Below are 19,003 nucleotides of genomic sequence, written 5' to 3' on the forward strand. Positions count from 1 at the left end.
TAAATAAGAGATTAAAGTTGGCTTCAGCTCCTCATCTGTCCTTTATATATTTTTTGTTTCAGGGTGACAGCATCAACAACGAGACCAGTACAGAATAAGAACAGAACCTAGTTCTAAATCCTCGTGAACTGAGTGACTTGGTGGACACCGCAGAGGACAGGAAGTAATCAATCACTTTGCTGTGATCTAGCATCAAAGATTACTCTCCCTGAAGAGCATTAGAATCTTCTAATATTAGTGTTCTTCAAAATTTTACAATGGGAACTATCTCTCCTATGGAGTTTCATTATATTTATAATCTGGCAATTAAACTTAAAGAATTGCATGCTATTAGAGTAGAACTGCATAATAATGGATACATATTCTAACTGTCCAGAAGTAAATATGTGTCATAATCTGCCATGTTTGTTTAATGACCGTAACCTGTACAGATGGTATAGATCACAGGGTTGGCTCAATGTTAACAAAAAGTAGATTAATACAGGTCGACCTTCACTAAACCGGCACCATTGGAATCTGAGGAGTGCCCAATTAGTGGAAATGCCGAATTACAGAAGGATCACATTAAGCAATAGCTAACCACCTCATTATACCTTTAAAATATCATGTATATCAGTACAAGTAAGATAATAATGAAACAGAACTATTAAAGGAGTAGGAAGTGAAATTTTAATAAAGTAATATACTGTACAGGCACAGATAAAATAAAGGGTACAGGTAAATGTACAAGAATTAACTTATACAGAAAAGTTGAGCACTTCCGCTTCTAAAGTGAGATGTTTAATAAACCTTCAGGCAAAGTTACATGTCTGCAAGTGTGGGGTTGTCAGGATCATCAACATCTTCATCTTGAAAAATGAGTGAAGCATCAGGAACTGGTGCTGAAACTGGCACAACATTGTACACCTGCACGGGGCTTAATTTTTCATCAGAGACGAACTTGGCGAACTCGTCAACAAACTCTGCTGCTGCTGAACGTTTTTCACCACACACTGCACAAAACTGTACCCATGATGCTGCTTGAACCGATGAAGCCAGCCTTCACTATAGTCACACTCATAATCTAGTCCTAGTTCTTCATGAAACACTTTTGCTTGTTCCTTCACCATATCTCCAGATAGTTCAACACCTCCACTTACACAAAGATTAAACCACGTTATCAGCACTTTATCTAGTTCTGAACTTCTTCCGTCTTGCATTGTTTTTCTTACACACATCTGTTTCTTTGTGCCACTATCAGCAAAAAAAGGTAGCAGTTTTTCTTTCTGTTTCTTTATATTCTACACTGTGGAACAGCCAATATTGTAACACTCGCACAAGCTTTTCACCGATAAACCACTGTCCAGTTCTTTTAAGAGTTCAACCTTATTGGATAATGTGTGGTGTTTTTGCTTCACAGCACAAGATGCATTTCCTTTACCCACTGGGGCCATAATTGTGGCTAAAAAAGAGCAAGTGATATTAATAAATGCAAGAAAACAAGCAGGAATCGCCTGTCTGTGCTTACAAGAGCGCGCCAACACGTGAACAGATCTAGCGCAACCAAAACAATGCGCCGCAGATTGGTATGGTGGCCCGGGGAATCTGAAATTACAGTTGCACGAAAAATTTGTAATCAGTGCCGGATTATCGAAGGAACTGAAGTACAGGTAGTCGGATTAGTGAAGGTTGACTGTAATTGAGTTATCTACATTGCGCTGTTGTTGCCAATGCTAAACAAACAAATTTGCCATATTTCAACAAATGCCATTCAAGTATTATGTCATCATTAGAATGTCTATAGAGAATACAGCATAAATGGTGAATTTTCCATACAATTGTAAATGATAAAGAGGAGGTTTACAGCTCATAACATTAAAAAGGAAGAACATTCTTAAAGTGCATAAAGGGCTTCACGTTATACTGATTACTTTTAATATTTGGATAAACATAATTGCTAATACAGCTTTATACGGTGTTCATTGAGGTGGAAGGTAAATCAGGTCACCAAAAGAGTCCTGTTGAAGGGTTTCATCCTGAAATCTCAACTGTTTACTCTTTTCCATAGATGCTACCTGACCTGCTGAGTTCCTTCAGTGTTTTATGTGTGTTGCTTTGGATTTCCAGCATCTGCAGGTTTTCTTGTGTTTGTGACTTTGAAGAAGGATTGATATTTTATATTCTGAACGTTGTACAGAATACACCATCCTTATAAAGAATTGTTGCCCTCCAGTAAATACAAATACAACTGGTTTGCATAAAAAGATAGCTGGAAGGCATCTTCTCTTCAAACACCTATGGTGGAATAACATATAGAATGGTTAAAGGATGCAAACAGGTACTTTTAAAAGGGTGGTAAACATCATGAGATAAAAACCAAACACCATGATGAAGATTTCAAAACTAATGACAAATAAACTGTATAGAATTATGGCAATGATTAAGATGATGGATCAGGGGAATTTTCTGCAGGATAAAATGTAGGTAAGGAAATTCTAACAGAGAGGATTTATGTTCACTGGAAAGGCTAGGGCTGATTAGGAAGAGTCAACATAGTTGTAAGCACATGAAATGCTATCTCACAAATCTGACTGAGATTTTTGAGGCAGTAACTAAGAAACTTGATTTTATTCAGTTTTATTGTCAACTCAAATATTTGCTGGCGAAAGGCAATTATAGATTCGTAGAGGATGGAAATAGGCCTGTTAGCCCACCAAGTTCATGCCAACATCAAACATCAGTTTTATTCTAATCCTTAGTTTATTCTCCCCACATTCCTCATAACTCCCCAGATACTACCATCCACTTAGCTTCATGTCTGAGGTGTGGGAGGAAAGTGGAGCACCCAAAAGGAGTCCATGTGGTCAGAGAGAGAACATGCTGACTCCACACAGACAGTGCCAGAAGTTAAGGTCAAACCCAAATCGCTAAAGCTATGAGACAGCAGCTCTATAGCCACGCCACTGCACTGACCCTAAAGAGTCCTTTAAACACCCAACTCTTTCACCCATTGAATTAAGTTTTATAAGCCCTAGTGACTAAATTCGGGTTTATGCTTTTCATTTATTAAAAAAAGGGCCCCTCTTCTTGTAGCAACCCTCCATTGGTGTTATATCTTACATTGTCTTTTTATTTTTCATATCTTGATTCGCATTACAAAATGTTGCTTTTGAAAACCATTGTAAAATTATTTTGGTGCTATTCTAAGGTTCTGCATTTGTAGTCTTTTTTCACTATGGTATAATTTTATGTGTAATCTATACATATGAATTATATTGTGTGCTGAGTCTACCTACATACCTATAACGCTCCTGCCAACAAGTTTTCATTGTACAGCACCTTCCTGTCTAGTGTACATGACAATAAACTCCACTTGACAATCAACTCATCTATTTTGAAGTAGCGATCATGGTAGATAGGTTTAAATCCGTTTAAACCCACAACTTGTCCTGCAGGCCCCACCCTGCATAAGCTAAACTGGCAATTTTGGGTGTGAGACCAGAGGTGAGATGACAGATAGTTAATTTTATTGGCTATTGCACACTCTGGATCAGGCCTCGAATTTTTCAGATCCAAGCAATGGAAAAAAAATGCAGCCCATGTTGATTCTGAACTTCAAAGAAGAAGCATTTTTTGTTCTTGTACAGCTGAGCTTCTCGCAATTGCAGATGTGTGCTGGCATTGCCATTATTTAAATGTACTTAATTTGTTATCTTTTTAAAAATTAACTTCAGTTTTCCCTGTTGTATTATTAGAGGAGCATCAAATGCAAAATTCTGGACTGCATCTCCAATGGAAAATTCTTTCGGCTTTACAAAAGACACATCTATTCCTGCACACCCGAGAAGGACGGACTTTTGGCACTTTTGAGAGGTGGGGGCTTTTGTTCCCACGCCAATCCACAAGGATTTAATGCCGGGTTTTGCAGCCTTCTGTCTCTCCCAGGTCCGCGCCACACACCGAACTCCTCGGTCAACTCGGTGACCGCGCCGGGTTTTGCGGTCGGCCGACATCCGGGTGCCGCCGGACGCCGGCCTCCCACCACTTCCCTCCCTCCCTCGCGTGTCGTGTCACCAGTCGGAGGTAAGATGGCGGGCGACAGGCTGCCGGAGCCAGCGGATGTGAATGGCGAGCGGCTGGGTGCCGACGCTATCGCAGCTGGCCGTGAGTGAGGCAGCCGTGTTCGCAGCTGGTCGCCTTGCTTGTCTGCTCGTGGTGCTGTCAACGAGCACTGGGCTCCCACCGCGCCAGGAGCCTGCGCCGAGTCTTTGTAGCGGCGGCCGGGCCGGAGGCTCCCCGTGGACATGTACTTCCTGAGCGGATGGCCCCGGAGGCTCCTGTGTCCGCTCAGGGGCTCAGAGAAGCCCTTTTACATCCAGCCCGACTCTCAGAGATTGCTGTTTGCTCTCTTATCGCAGAGCCAGATCAGCCTGTGGTACGGCAGGGTGAGTGAACGGTTCCGGGACTGGGGGTGGAGAGAGACGGGGTAGAGTTGGGGGTTAGGAGGGGGGTGAGCGAGAGAGAGGGACCGGGGTTCTGGAGATGGGAAAAGAGGGAGACCAGGAAGCCGGGATTTAGTGGGGTGTGAGAGAAAGTCCGGAGATCCGGTGTTGGGATAGAAATGAGAGAAAGGCCAAAAGACCGAGGCTGGAAGGAGTGAGTTGGCCGGGGTTCAGCGGCGACGGGGTGGCGGGTAGCCGAGAGGAGTGGCCAGGGTTCCGCGGCTGGATCTGGGAGTGAGTGAAAGTGGTCGGGGATCCAGGGTTGGATGGGGCAGGCGAGAGGATGGGTGGTGGTCTGGGGATGGAGTACGAGAGAGAGTGGGCGGGGGTCCAGTGTTTGTTGCGGGAAGAGAGAGTTGGGAGGCTGGGAGTGTGGGTGGAGGAGCCGGGAGAGATGAAACTATACTAGACTATGTGAGACAGCACAAGGCTACACTAGAGCACGTAAAACAACATAAAAACTGCACTAGACTACAGGACTACATACAAAACAGTGCAGGGCAGTACGATAATAAACGTCAATAGGCACAGTAGAGGATAAACTACAATATAACAATAAATGCTGTAGATGTCAGTCTAGACTCTGAGTATTGAGGAGTCTGATGGCTTGGGGGAAGAAACTGTTGCACAGTCTGGTTGTGAGAGCCCGAATGCTTCGGTACCTTTTGTGAGATGGCAGGAGGGAGAAGAGTGTGTGCATGTTGGCACTCTACATTGCAAACATGTTGGGAGTCACATTGTCTTGAATGCCTATGTTGACAATACCAAGCCATTTTGATTGTAAAGATAAGATTATAACCCTATATTGTGTACTTGTTCATAAATCTGTCACTGCTCCATGCCTATCTTTCATGATGAATTTACTGCATATCAAAAAAACACTTCTGCCTTGTGAGTTTTCACTGGCATCCACTTTTCGTATCTGGTACTGATGCCATTGTCTATTTAAAGCTTGTTTTAAGTGGCTCTGTATGGAAGCCCAGAATAGTTTTCAAGTTGAACATTGGCTTTTTATTTTGTTTTTGTGTCATTGCCATGCATTCACTCTTAAGCAATTTTGTAAGTAATCTGGATTCTTCTATGACGTGGCTTTCCATTCCAGAGCATCTGAGATGTCCTTCAAAGAATGGTGTTTGCCCTCTACTAACGTTGATGCTGCCCTGATCACATCTCTCATTTCCCAGACATCAGCCCTCATCCCATTTTCCTGCTGCAATAACAGGGATAGAGTTCCCCTTGTCTTTGCCTACCACTCCACAAGCCTCTGCATCCTGCACATCATTCTCTGCAACTTCCACCATCTTCAGCGTGATCCTACCATTAACTGATCTTTTCTCCTTCACCCCTCCCCCCCTTCTGTTTTCCACAGGGATCGCTCTACTGCCTTGTTCACTTGTCCCTCCTCCCCACTGGTTTCTCTCCTGATAAGTGGGACAAATACTATACCTGCCCCCCTCCACCTCCTCCCTTACCACTATTTAGGGCTCCAAACAGTCCTTTCAAGTGAGGCAACACTTCACCTGTGAATCTATCAGGATCATCTATTGCAACCGGTGCTATTTTCTCATGTGAGAGTGAGTTTTTAGTAGATTATTGCCAATTTGACACACACTCAAGAAGGTTTGTTACCTCTGTGCTACATTGTTTACAGCAGGTGCTGAGGAAGCCAATACATTAGTAAACCCTTTGTGTCCTTGACATACTCTATATGTTGCAAGTGGGGTGTTTTTTGCATATTTATATGGGTAATCCCCATGTGCATTCCTAGAAAATGAGATGTATCATGTTTTCCATAATCCAAAACAGCATTATTTTGCTGTGTCAGGAAACGAAAATTTGAAGAAATTTTAGGGTTGTATTACTTTGTTCCCCACAATTAATGACTGAATTTTATTTCATACCTTAAATTTTTGAATAATTATTTTGATATACTCTAAGAGTGAATTTCCACTATCCAAACTACCTTTAACGCAGGGTTGTCTGTATTGGTAAGAATGATCACTCTGTTCAGTAGCCCATTTTAGTAGATTAGGTGAGAAACAAATCAAGTGAATTCATTGCCCATGTGGTCTTAGAAAAAAGCAAGAACAATTCTTTTAAGTCATTTTGACTAGGCAGGGTCATATTGGCTCTTGCCTGTAGTTCTCTAGTAGCACACTTTGTGTCATTTATTTAAAAGATCAGGTCACATTCTAGAACCTTGAGTATATAACTTATGTTGGAATTAATATAGTTTAGGCAATGCTGTTTTTTATATGAAATGTTAAAATAAAGCCCTGTCTTCTCCCTTAGTCTGCTTGTGTGTATGAAACAAAATCCAGACAAGAAGGTTAATCCATGTCCTGGTCAATATTTGTGTATCAATTTACTGTTTTGTAATGTAGATCACAGGTCGCTATAACAATTTCCTTATGGCTGCTTGCAGAGTGGGAATTGATGACTGCATTTTGTTCATGGGTTATTTCTGTTAATGGTGGTTTATTACTGGCACGTACCAAGATACAGTGGAAAAAGAACTGCATGCCATCTGTACAGATTGTTTCAAAACATAAACACATGGAGATAGAACAAAGGGGAAACAAAAACAAAGCAGAATATAGTGTTACATTTAGAATGTGCAGTGCGGGTAGAAAAGGTGCAAGTGTCATGACAAGATGGAATGAGTGATTGAGTTCATCTTTATCATTCAAAAGTAGTATGACAGTGAGATAGAATCTGTTCCTGTGCCTGATGGTGTGTGTTTGCGAACTTTTGTATCTTATGCCCAATGGAAAGGGGGAGGGGGGGGGAAGAAAAGATATGACTGCAGTGGGAAGAGTCTTTAATTATGTTGGCTTCTTAACCAAGGTAGCAGGAGGTGTAGAGTGACTTAAAGGAGAGGGACTGATTGTTGTAAACTTGACTGTTTCCACATCTTTGCAATTTCTTGTTGTTTTGGGCAGAGCTTTAGCAATGCCCAACTGTACATCCGGATAAGATGCTTTCTGTAGTGCATCTATAAAGATTAGTAGGGTCACTCAAGAATAAGGGTAATGAACTTGCTCCTGGGTCAGTATGTGGAACTATGGTGTTGTGGCCATTACTAAAACTTGGCTGTTACAAGGGCTGTAAAGGCTGCTGGATGTTCCAAGGTGTAGATAGGGGAGGAGTTAAATGTGGGGGAATCATATTTCTCATCATGGATAGTATTGCAGTTATAGAAAGGGAAGGTGACATGGAGGGATCGTTTAATGTCACTAAGGGTGGATGTCAGAAACAGAAAGGGAACCATCACTCAGTAAAGGGAGATATTCTATAGAACTCCAATGGCAACAGATGCTGGGGAACAGATGGGCAGATTTTGGAAAGAGTGCAAAAATAATAGTTGTTGTCATTGGTGACTTCCCTAATATTACTTGGCAACTCCTTGGTGCAAAAGGTTTGGATGGTGGAGTTTGTTAGGTCTACCCAGGAAGGATTCCATACAATATGTAGACAGTCTGACTGGATGAGAGGCTGTACTTGATCTGGTATTAGGCAATGAATCTGGTCAAGTTAGCATTTTGGAGAGTGTCCAAATTCCTTGATCTTTACAATAGCCTTGGAGAAGGATGGGAACAAACTGTATGGGAAAGTATTTAATTTGAGGGGAAATTATGGTGCTATTAGGCAGGAATTTGGGAGCATAAATTGGGAATGGTTGTACTCATGGAAATGTACAACCACTGAAGAACCTCCTAATGTGGAGGTTGCATGGATTCTGGATATGTTTATTCCATTGAGGCAAGGATGTACAGTGAAGAAACCATGTACGAGAGAAGTGGAGCATTTTGTCAAAAGGAAGGTTTAGGAAGCAAAAACCACATAGAGTTGCAAGCTAGCCTGGAAGGAGCTTAAGAGTGGACTTGGGGCTAGAAGGGGGATCAAAAGGTCTTAATAAGTCGACGCTCTGCACATATGTACATAGCAGGAAGATGACTAGAATGAGGGTAGGGCTGATTGGAGATAGGGGAGATCTTTAATGAATGCTTCAGTATTCAGCAGTAAGTGGGACTTTGACATTTGTGGGACAGTGTTAAAAAAACTGATAAGTTAGAACATGTTGAGGTTAAGAAAGGGTGTTCTGGAACTTTTGAAAAATATTAGGATAGATAAATCCTCAGGGCCAGATTGGATGAATCCCAGCTTGCTACAGGAAGTGAGAGAAGAAATTGTGCCTTTGATCTTTGCATCTTCATTGGCCAAGGAGGAGTACCAAAAGATTGGAAGGTGGCAAATGTTATTTCTTTGTTCAAGAAAGGTAGTGGAGATAATTGTAGGAATTATAGACCAGTAAGTCTGTCTTCAGTGGTGGACAAATGATTAGAGAAAATTCTTAGAGGTAGGATATACGGGCATTTGGAGAAGCATAGTCTGATTGGGGATAGTCAGCATGGCTTTGAGAGGGGCAGGTCATACCTTGTGAACCTGATTTAATTCTTTGAAATGTGACATGAAATTTGTTAACTTAGCAGCAGCAGTTCAATATCATACATAATCAAGCAGAGAGAAAAAAATAATAAATAAACAAGTAAATCAATTACGTATATTGAATAGTTTTTTTAAAAAGTGCTAAAACAGAAATTTTTAAAAAAGGTGAGTTAGTGTCCAAAGATTCGATGTCCATTTAGGAATTGGATAGCAGAGGGAAAGAAGCTGTTTATGAATTGCTGAGTGTATGTCTTCAGGCTTCTGTACCTTTTAACTGATGATAACATTGAGAAAAGGGCATGCCCTGGGTGTTGGAGATCCTTAATAATGGACACTGCCTTTCTGAGTCACTGCTCCCTAAAGATGTCCTGGGTACTTTGTAGGCTTGTGCCCATGATGGAGCTGACTAGATTTACAACCTTCTGCAGCTTCTTATGTTCCTGTGCAGTAGCCCCTCCATACCAGACAGTGATGCAGCCTGTCAGAATACTCTCCACTGTACAGCTATAGAAGTTTTTGAGTGTATTTGTTGACATGTCAAATCTCTTCAAACTCCTAATAAAGTATAGCTGCTGTCTTGCCTTCTTTATAACTGCATCAATATGTTGGGACCAGGTTAGATGCTCAGAGATCTTGACACCCAGGAATTTGAAACTGCTCACTCTCTCCACTTCTGATCCCTCTGAGGATTGGTATGTGCTCCTTCGTCTTACCCTTCCTGAAGTCCACAATCAGTTCTTTCATCTTAACTGACATTGAGATCCAGGTTGTTGCTGTGGCACCACTCCACTAGTCGGCATATCTTACTCCTGTACACCCTCTCGTCATCACCTGAGGTTCTACCAACAATGGTTGTATTGTCAGCAAATTTATAGATGGGTGATGTATAGCAGTAGGTGTGGTGTATATGGATTTAGTAATTTGTTTGATAAGCTTTCCTATGGTAGGTTTATTCAGAAAGCCAGGAGGCATTGGATTCAGAATTAGCTTGCCCATAGAAATCAAATGGTGGTAGTAAAGGAAATGTATTCTTTGTGAAGGTTTGTCACTAGTCTTCTGCAGGGATCTGTTCTGGGCCAATATTTCTTTGTGAATTTTATAAGTGACTTGGATGAAGAAGTAGAAGAGTGAGTTAGTAAGCTTGTAGATGAGCAAAAGTTGTTGGAGTTGTGGATAGGGTGGAGGGTTTTTGTGGGTTGAAATAAGATGCAGAACTGGGCTGAGTAGTGGCAGATGGAGTTCAACCCAGAGAAGTATAGTGATTCACTTTGGAAGGTTGAATTTGAAGGCAGTAAAGGGTTAATAGCAGAGTTTTTAAGTGTGGAAGAAGAAAATGTTCTTGGGGTTCACATCTATAGATCCCTCAAAATTGCAATGCAATTTAATAGGGTCATTAAGAAAGCATCTGGTGTGTTGACCTTCACTAGTTTGAGGATTGAGTTCACGAGCAGTGAGGTAATATTGCAACGGAGTATTGTCTTCACTTCTGGTCACCTCGTTGTAGGAAGGATGTAGATGAGGGTGCAGAGGAAGTTTACCATGGTGCTACCTGGATTTGAGGGAATGTCTTGTGAAGATGGGTTGAATTAAAGCTTTTCTATTTGGATGAATGAGGATACAAAGTGACTTGATAGAGGTGTACATGAGTGGCAGAGATAGTGAACAGCCAGAGATTTTCACCCAGTGCAGACATGGCTTATGGGGAATAATTTTAAAGTTCTTAAAAGGTATAAATGTAGGGGATGTTAGAGCTGCTTATTATTTAACAGAATGGAGTCTGCTGCTGGTGGTGATGGTGGAGGCAGGTATATTAGAGACATTTAGGGGACTCTTAGATGGACATGTGGATAAAACAGAATGTTGGGCTATGTGGAAGGGAAGGGTGAGATTGATTTTAAGAATAAGTCAGAGTTGGCACATCACTTTCTGAAGGGCCTGACATCTGTGTCCTGACTGTTCACAGGATCAGAGGGTGGCAAATGTTCATTTGTAAGAGAAAGATGACAGGGATAACTCTGGGGAATTGCAGACCGGTGAGCCTTGCGTCAGTGGTGTGCAAACCATTAAGGAATTTAGAGACAGGGTGCATGAGTATTTAGAAAAGCATAGTCAACATGGCTTTGTGAGAGGCAGGTCATGCCTCATGAGCCTGATTGAATCTTTTGAGGAAGTGACAAAAATGAAGGTAGAGTAGTAGGTTGGTGAAAATTGATTTTAGTATTGTGTTTTATAAGGTTCCCATGTTGGCTCAGTCAGAAAGTCAGGAGGCATGGGATCCAGAGAGACTTGCTTGTGTGGTTTCAGAATTGGCTTCCCATGGAAGGCAGAGGGTGGTTATAAATGGAGTGCATTCTGCCTAGAGATTGGTGACCACTGCTCCACAAAGGTCTGTTCTGGGACCCCTTCTCTTCATGATTTTTATTAATGACTTGCTTGAGTAAATGGAAGGGTGGGTTAGTAAGTTTGAAGATGAGACAAAGGTGGGTGATGTTGTGGATAGAGTAGAAGGTTGTCACCTCTGATTCCTTTCTCCCCATTCCCTGACTCTATACTGGCTATTTAACCTCTCCACTCTGTCTTGATACAGGTTTTTGACCTAAAGTGCCAATAATTCCCCTCTTCCTAACTGTTGCTGCTTGACCTGCTGAGTACCTTAAGCAGATTGTTTGTTGCAAGTATGGACTCCAGACCTATTTGACTGCTAGATCTGTGTTTGTAAATTGCAAAAACCTAACACAAGAACTTGAGCCTCCAAAGGCACTGACAGGAAGAATAAGCTGTACTTTGAGAGAGCTCCAAAGATGTCCTTGCTTCTGTTATTTCATATTACTTGCTGTGTGAACAAAACCTTACACAGAAGCACTTAAGTAGTGAGATTAGATTTGTTCTTGCCCAGTTTTCCTTAAAATACTTCAGTCCCCTTCAAGATCTAGATTTCCAAGGTTCAAGAAATAACAGAAATCCATAGCTAAAAAATACAAGAAAACTCTTGTGTTCTATTAACTTTAATTGACCCACTAACGTACTGACATCGACAGCCTACCTCTCAGAGTATTCCCCAATTGCAGTCTAATACATGAGCTTGACGTGGAAAGCAGCAAAGTGGAGCCAGCTTTTTGACACCTCCAAGCCTTGTTCTGCAGCACTGCTCTTCAGACAAATTTATATTTTATGGTCCCACCATTGCAATTCCTCACTAATAATGTAATATTGGCTCTAATAACTTTCTATAAATGCAGTTTTTCCTCCAGCCTGGTTTTAGAAAACAGTCTTTAAACAATAGATTCTTTCTTTCTTTTTTAAAAAAAGTAGACAAACTAATTTGCCAGGAAGGACCCATGATCAACAAAATGTGATGTAGTAATATATATTTTTGTAAAGTGAGGGCGGAGAAGTCTAAAGCATTCAAGGAAACATAAAAGTTTGGTGCTTTGGGGCACACTAGATGTACTTGAACAGGCAAGATTGCACTAGTTGCAGCCATGATGTTCAAGTAAAGGACTTTGAACATTCTGACTCAGATAAGTGTGCTACTAATTAGATCAAGCCAGTATGTGACTAATTCTTACCAAAAAGGATGACTTTGTTGGCTGAGTCTGCTGAACCCAGTAGGTAAAGTCCTAAGTGGCATCAAGATCTGTTGTAGCATGATTTAGTCATATGAATGGACTCCACCAACTCTTGAGAGAAGCTGCTGGGGAAATGTTTAACAGATACAGCAAAATCATATCCTTGTTTTGCCATCTCTCAAAGCTATTTAGTTTAGGAATATCTCATGTTCAGAACCATTCAAAATATTGAAAATGAGAAAAATGAAAATGAAGTGGGTTCATTGGCAGAATCCAGTCAGCAAATTTGGGATTTGCTTGGATGTGGATGCTTTCAAGTACCAAATTTGCTGGCATTTGAGAGTAGATGCTGAGAGTTAGTTATGGAATTGTCTGCATTTGACCTCTTGTAATTAAATTTCTTTATCATGAATCGTTAAGATGGATATGCAAGTTTGTGGTATGTGAAAATTATTTTGGTGTTCGAAAAGCTTGAATGTCATCTGAATTTTAACCAGGTGCAAGAAAAAGTGAGGGGAAATATTTGGCTTGATTTACAAGTTAATTACAACTTTGATTCTGCTACAGTTGGTTTTGAATCTGAATAAATTTGATTGTCCCCGCTTTAAACATTGAGTCCATCTTTCCTGTTTGATACTTGCTCTTGTTCCTCTACCAAATGGCTACCCAATCAAAGTTTATAGCCAAGATCAGAGTTGGTGTCATCTTTTCATCCTTCACAACCTGCCTGTTTTCTAAACTGCTCCATTAGTATTTCTCCATTGTCATCTAACTGATGGGATGGGATCCAGAGTAAAGATAAATCTGCCCACATTAAGCATGGAAAGAGCACTGGGACCCAATAAATATTGGGAGTGTGCATATTACCAAAATTAGATAAACAATTGTAATTCTTCCAAAGCCTTTGGAGGAAATGGAAGAGAGATTTCATTCAGCCTCACAGATGTTGTTCAGACTGCATTGTGCATTCATCTGAAATCTTTCCTATAATTTGACCAATAACCCTTTTGAATTGTTTTTGTTCCAGTTGGTAGATTAAGGGACACAGGAAAAGGGGAAATAAGGGGAATGTGTCAAACAGCTGTGAAAAATGAATCAATAGATTGGACAATTCCCTGAGGTAGAAGGAATGAACTGGAATGGGAAAGAGCAAAGGTTAACATGCTCAAGTGAAAATCTGCAGATGCTGGAAATCCAAGCAACAGACATGGGTCCTGCTGAAGGGTCTCGGCCCAAACTGTTGACTGTACTCTTTTCCATAGATGCTGCCTAGCCTACTGAGTTCCTCCAGCATTTTGTGGGTTGCAAAGGTTACCACGCTGTAGATATGACTAAACATGATAGAATTCTTGACCAAATTGTAGCTCAGAGGACAGGTGTTCCATAGTTAGTATTAATAAATTGTTATAGAGTAGATAAGAGGCACTGAAGGCCAGGTAGGATGTTTGCAATATTATAGCAACTAACAGGCTCTAGACTGGATTAACAGGCGAATACTGTGGGCCTGCACAAAGTAATTAGTATTAGAGACTGCTGTAATGTATTGATGAAAAGAGAAAGAAGAGCATATATGTTAAAGTCTTGATAGGTTTCTGAGGGTGACTGAGATAATCTCATATAAAAGCTTTGCTGCTTTTAACTGCAGCTTATGAATAGCAATTATCCTACTAGATAAAGCTGAGACAGTAATGTACATTATGTGGTTAGCTTAACATTGAAAAAGAAAGCTGCATCAAGTATTGGGCTGAATTATACTGGATCTATTCTTCAGCCTGTGAAGTTTTCATCTGCATTAACTTGAACTGGATATGCAGGGTCTGCTGAACAGGCATTACCTGCTGGAGAATCCTCCCACAAAGTCAAGGGCTCAAGCAATAATTATTATGCCTTGGGCTGCATATTTTGAGTCCCAATACCTAGGATGCCCTGTTGTTCTTTTTTTTTAAACAGCTCAATTCTTCCAACGGACTTTAAACTGGAAGTTTTTCTGTTCATTCTGGGGGATCTGGGCCTAGCTGGCAAGACTAGAATTTATTTCTTAAGCTTTAATTGCTCATTGATAGTTGAGATCTAGTGTTGAAGGACTGGCAAAGTTTGCAAATCAGAAGGTTGTGCAATCTTTTGGATTTTAAGTGCTTCTGCCCAGTTGTGCACTTGGAAAAGAACAATTTCATGTGCTGCATCTTTTATATATTGGAATTGGTTTATCATTGTTACATACTGAGGTACAGTGAAGTGTTTTGCAGTACTGTTCATATGGATAAAAATTGGCCCATTGTGTTTGAACCATCTCTTTGAAAAAAGCTGTCTAATTTGTTTCACTTTTCTACTCGTGTTCAATGGCTCAGCAATTTTTTCCCTTTTTAAACTATATAACCAGTTCCATTTCTTAAGTTACTTTGGAGGGTGTTTCCACCCTCCTTTCAAGTGCATTCCAATCAAGGCAACTTGGTACATGAATACTTTTTCTTTTTCATTGTGCTTTTTTTTTGCCATTTTTCTGCATTTCTAGAGGAAATTTTCCTTTTATGTAACATTAAAACCTCTTGCCATTTGGTCACCTCTTTACCCTGCCCCCTATTTTGAGGACAATCTTAGCTTGTCTTTCCACATAACTTGAATGTGCACCAAAGTCGTGACATCCTTCCTGAAAACTGACCACCATATTCTAGCTGAAGCAAGCCAGTGTTTTATTCAATTTTATTATTTCTTGGCTGCTTTTACTGCATGTCTGAGTGAAATGAAGGTTTTCATGTGCAGTGAAGTCTTTTCAATTTTGCTGGATTTGAAGATTTATTTGAATGCCATGCCTCTTCCTATAACTTTTAAAATCATGCCATTTAAGTTACAAAGCCTTTCTCCATTTTTTTCCTCCAAAAATAGAACTATTAGGTTCAATAGTTATTTGGATAAGTAGGTAATAATTATTTGCATTTGCTAATGCTTCAATTTTTCTCTAATTACAATTAATAGCTAATTAAGTACTGGAAAGATTGATGGAGTGGTAGATGGGAATTGTGTTATATATCAGTTGCAGATCTGGGTGGAGAAATGGCAGATGGAGTTTAATCCAAGCAAGAGTAAGGTGTTGTGCTTGGGAAATCAAATGTAAGTGGGAAAGTATACAGTCATTTGCAGGATCCTTGGGAGCATTGATGTATAAAAGGGATCTTCGGGTAGAAGTCCATACCTCCCTGAAAGTGACAACTGGTGTAGTTGGGTGGTAAATTAAATGATACGCTTTCCTTCATCGATGGGGGCACTGAATATAAGACTGAGCCGGGAAGTTGTGTTGCAATTGCATAAACTTTGGTTCGGCTGCTTTTGTGTGCAGTTCTGATCACCCTATCTCAGGAAGGATTGGGAGGATTTGGAGACGGTGCAGAAAAGGTTCATTGGGGTACTGCCTGGATTAGAGTATTAGCTGTGTATAGAGGCTGTGCAAATATGGATTGTTTTCTCTGTTCTATTGGAACCTGAGACATGACCTTATTGAAATTCCTAAAATTATAGGAGGCATATGTAGGGCTGATGGCCTTTTCACTGGATAGGTATTTCAAATGCTAGAATACATGGCTTCAAGTTGAGGGGGGAAAGTTTAAAGATGTGCTAAGCCAGTTTTTCTTATAGTACATAGGTGCCTGCAATATGTTGAAGTTATGGTGATAGAAGCAAGAACAATAGTGTTTAATAAAAAGCATTTGGACAGGTACATGAACATCCAGTTAATGGAGTGATGCTTCTCATATCTCTGCATGAGATACAGAACTCCGCTCTCAATCAATTAATCCAGAATAGTGTTTCAGGCAATTCTTTACTTGTTTAGGTTTGTACATTACCATGCCTGAAACATTGGCAGCTGTTTCTAAATTAATAGTTATTGAAAGATTAAGAGTACTTGTCTTGTTTCCAACTAAATTTGAAAATTGATTGTTGGTAAATTGTCACATCTACTGAGAAACAGTGGGAAAACTTGTTGTATGATGACCATATAGATCATTTCATTATATCAGTACTTTGAAACAGTACAAGAGAAATCAATAGAATGCATTACAGTAAGAAGGAAAAGTCCAGAGCAGGCTGACAAAGCTGTGAAACCATAACAAGATTGTGAGATCAAGAGCCCATCTTATTGTAGTAGAGGACCATTCAATAGTCTTATAGCAGCAGGAAACTCCCCTTGAACCTGTTGGTATGTGCTTTCAGGCTTTTGTATCTTCTGCCTGATGGGATGATGGAAGAGAAGTAGTCTGGGGTGGTTGACGTTCTGATTATGTTTTCTGCTTGTGGTCCCAGACAGAACAGTTGTCATGCTAAGCTGTGATGTATCTGGACAAGATGCTTTCTGTAGTGCATTTATAATAATTGGTGTGGGTCAAAGTGGACATGCTAAATTTCTTTAGCCAAAAAAATCCATCAGTGCCTCTACTTCCTCAGAAGTCTATAGTGTCTACATGATTGGGCTGTGATAGGCTGTTGGTGATGTAAACAGGAGTGTGCACTGCTGCCCTTCCTGAAGTCAATACCAGCTCTTTGTTTTGGTATTGAGGAAAAGGTTGTCATGTCACCATCTCACTAAGTTGCCCTCGCCCTCCCCCCATTATATCACTGATTCAGAATTGGCTTGCCCACAGAAGGTGGTAGTAGATAGATAGATACTTTATTCATCCCCATGGGGAAATTCAACATTTTTTCCAATGTCCCATACACTTATTGTAGCAAAACTAATTACATACAATACTTAACTCAGTAAAAATATGATATGCATCTAAAATCACCCTCTCAAAAAGCATTAATAAATAGCTTCTAAAAAGTTCTTAAGTAGTTTACTTAAATACATTGAGTCCTAACCCTAGCACTTTAACATATCTTACTCCTGGCGGTTGAATTGTAAAGCCGAATGGCATTGGGGAGTATTGATCTCTTCATCCTGTCTGAGGAGCATTGCATCGATAGCAACCTGTCGCTGAAACTGCTTCTCTGTCTCTGGATGGTGCTATGTAGAGGATGTTCAGGGTTTTCCATGATTGATCGTAGCCTACTCAGCGCCCTTCGCTCTGCTACCGATGTTATACTCTCCAGTACTTTGCCCACGACAGTGCCCGCCTTCCTTACCAGCTTATTAAGACGTGAGGCGTCCCTCTTCTTAATGCTGCCTCCCCAACACGCCACCACAAAGAAGAGGGCGCTCTCCACAACTGACCTATAGAACATCTTCAGCATCTCACTACAAACATTGAATGACGCCAACCTTCTAAGGAAGTACAGTCGACTCTGTGCCTTCCTGCACAAGGCATCCGTGTTGGCAGTCCAGTCTAGCTTCTCGTCTAACTGCACTCCCAGATACTTGTAGGTCTTAACCTGCTCCACACATTCTCCATTAATGATCACTGGATCATTAATCCAGTAGATGAGGTGCATTCTGTCTCGAGCTCAGTAACTATTCATGTTCCACAAGGATCTGTTCTGGGACGTCTTCCTTTTGATCTTTATAAATTGGATGTGGAAGTGGAGGGCTGTGTTCGTAAGTTTGCAGATGACACCAAGTTTGGTGCTGTTGTGATTAGTGTAGGTTACAGCAGGACATTGATAGGATGCACAGCTGGGTTAAGAGGTGACAGATGGAGTTCAATAAGGAAAAGTGTGAAATAATACATATTGGAATGTCAAACCTGAAGGCAGAGTACAGGATTAATGGCAGCATTCTTAGCAATGTGGAGGAAAAGAGGGATCCAAATCCATAGATCCCTCAAAGTTGTTGTGCAAGACGATAGAGGGGTTAAGAAAACATGGTTGTTGGTCTTCATTTGTCAGATTAAGTTCAAGAGCTGCAGTAGTAATGTTGCAGCTCTATAAAACTGTAGACCATGCTTCATGTGTTGCATTCAATTCTGGTTGCCTTGTTATTGGAAAAATGTGGAAGTTATAGAGATTTGAAAGGAAATTTACCAGGATGCTGCCTGGATTAGAGAGTTTGTCTTATGGGGAAAGCTTGAACAATCTTGGGTTTTTCTCTGGAGTAAAGGATAATGAGAGGTAATGATAGAAGAGTAAGATGAGAAACATAGATCGAGTGAACAGCCAGAGACTTTTCCTAGCGTGGAATTGTCTTGTACGAATGTGCATAATTGTAAGCTAAATATAGGTAAGTATAGGAGGTGCCTTTTAGAGTGTGGTAAATGTATGGAATGCACTGCCAGTGGTGATGGTAGAGGTAAGGTACATTAGGGACATCTAAGACTCTTGGATAGGCATGTGAATGAAATAAAAATGGAGGGCTATATTGGAGAGAAGCATTCAAATTATCTTGGAATAGGTTAAAAGCTCAGAACAGCATCATAAGGTGAAGGGCCTGTTCTGTGCTGTTCTATGCTCTGTTGTTTGAGATTCAGCCCACTATGGTGGTGTCATCTGTAAAATGGAGTTAAAGCAAAATTTGGTCACTTAGTCATGTGTATATAGGGAGTAAAGAAGGATGCTGAGGGCAGAGCCTTTGGGGTACCA

The 19,003-nt window shown here is 40.7% G+C and overlaps 1 protein-coding gene across 2 annotated transcripts in view; it reads left to right on the forward strand.

Moving 5' to 3' along the window:
- Positions 1 to 4,049: 4,049 nt before the first annotated feature.
- The window catches only part of ric1 (RIC1 homolog, RAB6A GEF complex partner 1), a 131,200-nt gene continuing 116,246 nt past the window's right edge, over positions 4,050 to 19,003 (forward strand). For both annotated transcript variants that reach the window (XM_073048365.1, XM_073048366.1), the window contains exon 1: positions 4,050 to 4,424. In XM_073048365.1, the coding sequence (XP_072904466.1) occupies positions 4,284 to 4,424 (141 nt within the window). In that variant the 5' untranslated portion in view covers positions 4,050 to 4,283. The remainder of the gene's footprint in view (positions 4,425 to 19,003) is intronic.

Source organism: Hemitrygon akajei, chromosome 6 (genome assembly GCF_048418815.1).
Source record: "Hemitrygon akajei chromosome 6, sHemAka1.3, whole genome shotgun sequence".
In the NCBI taxonomy this organism is placed as follows: Eukaryota; Metazoa; Chordata; class Chondrichthyes; order Myliobatiformes; family Dasyatidae; genus Hemitrygon; species Hemitrygon akajei.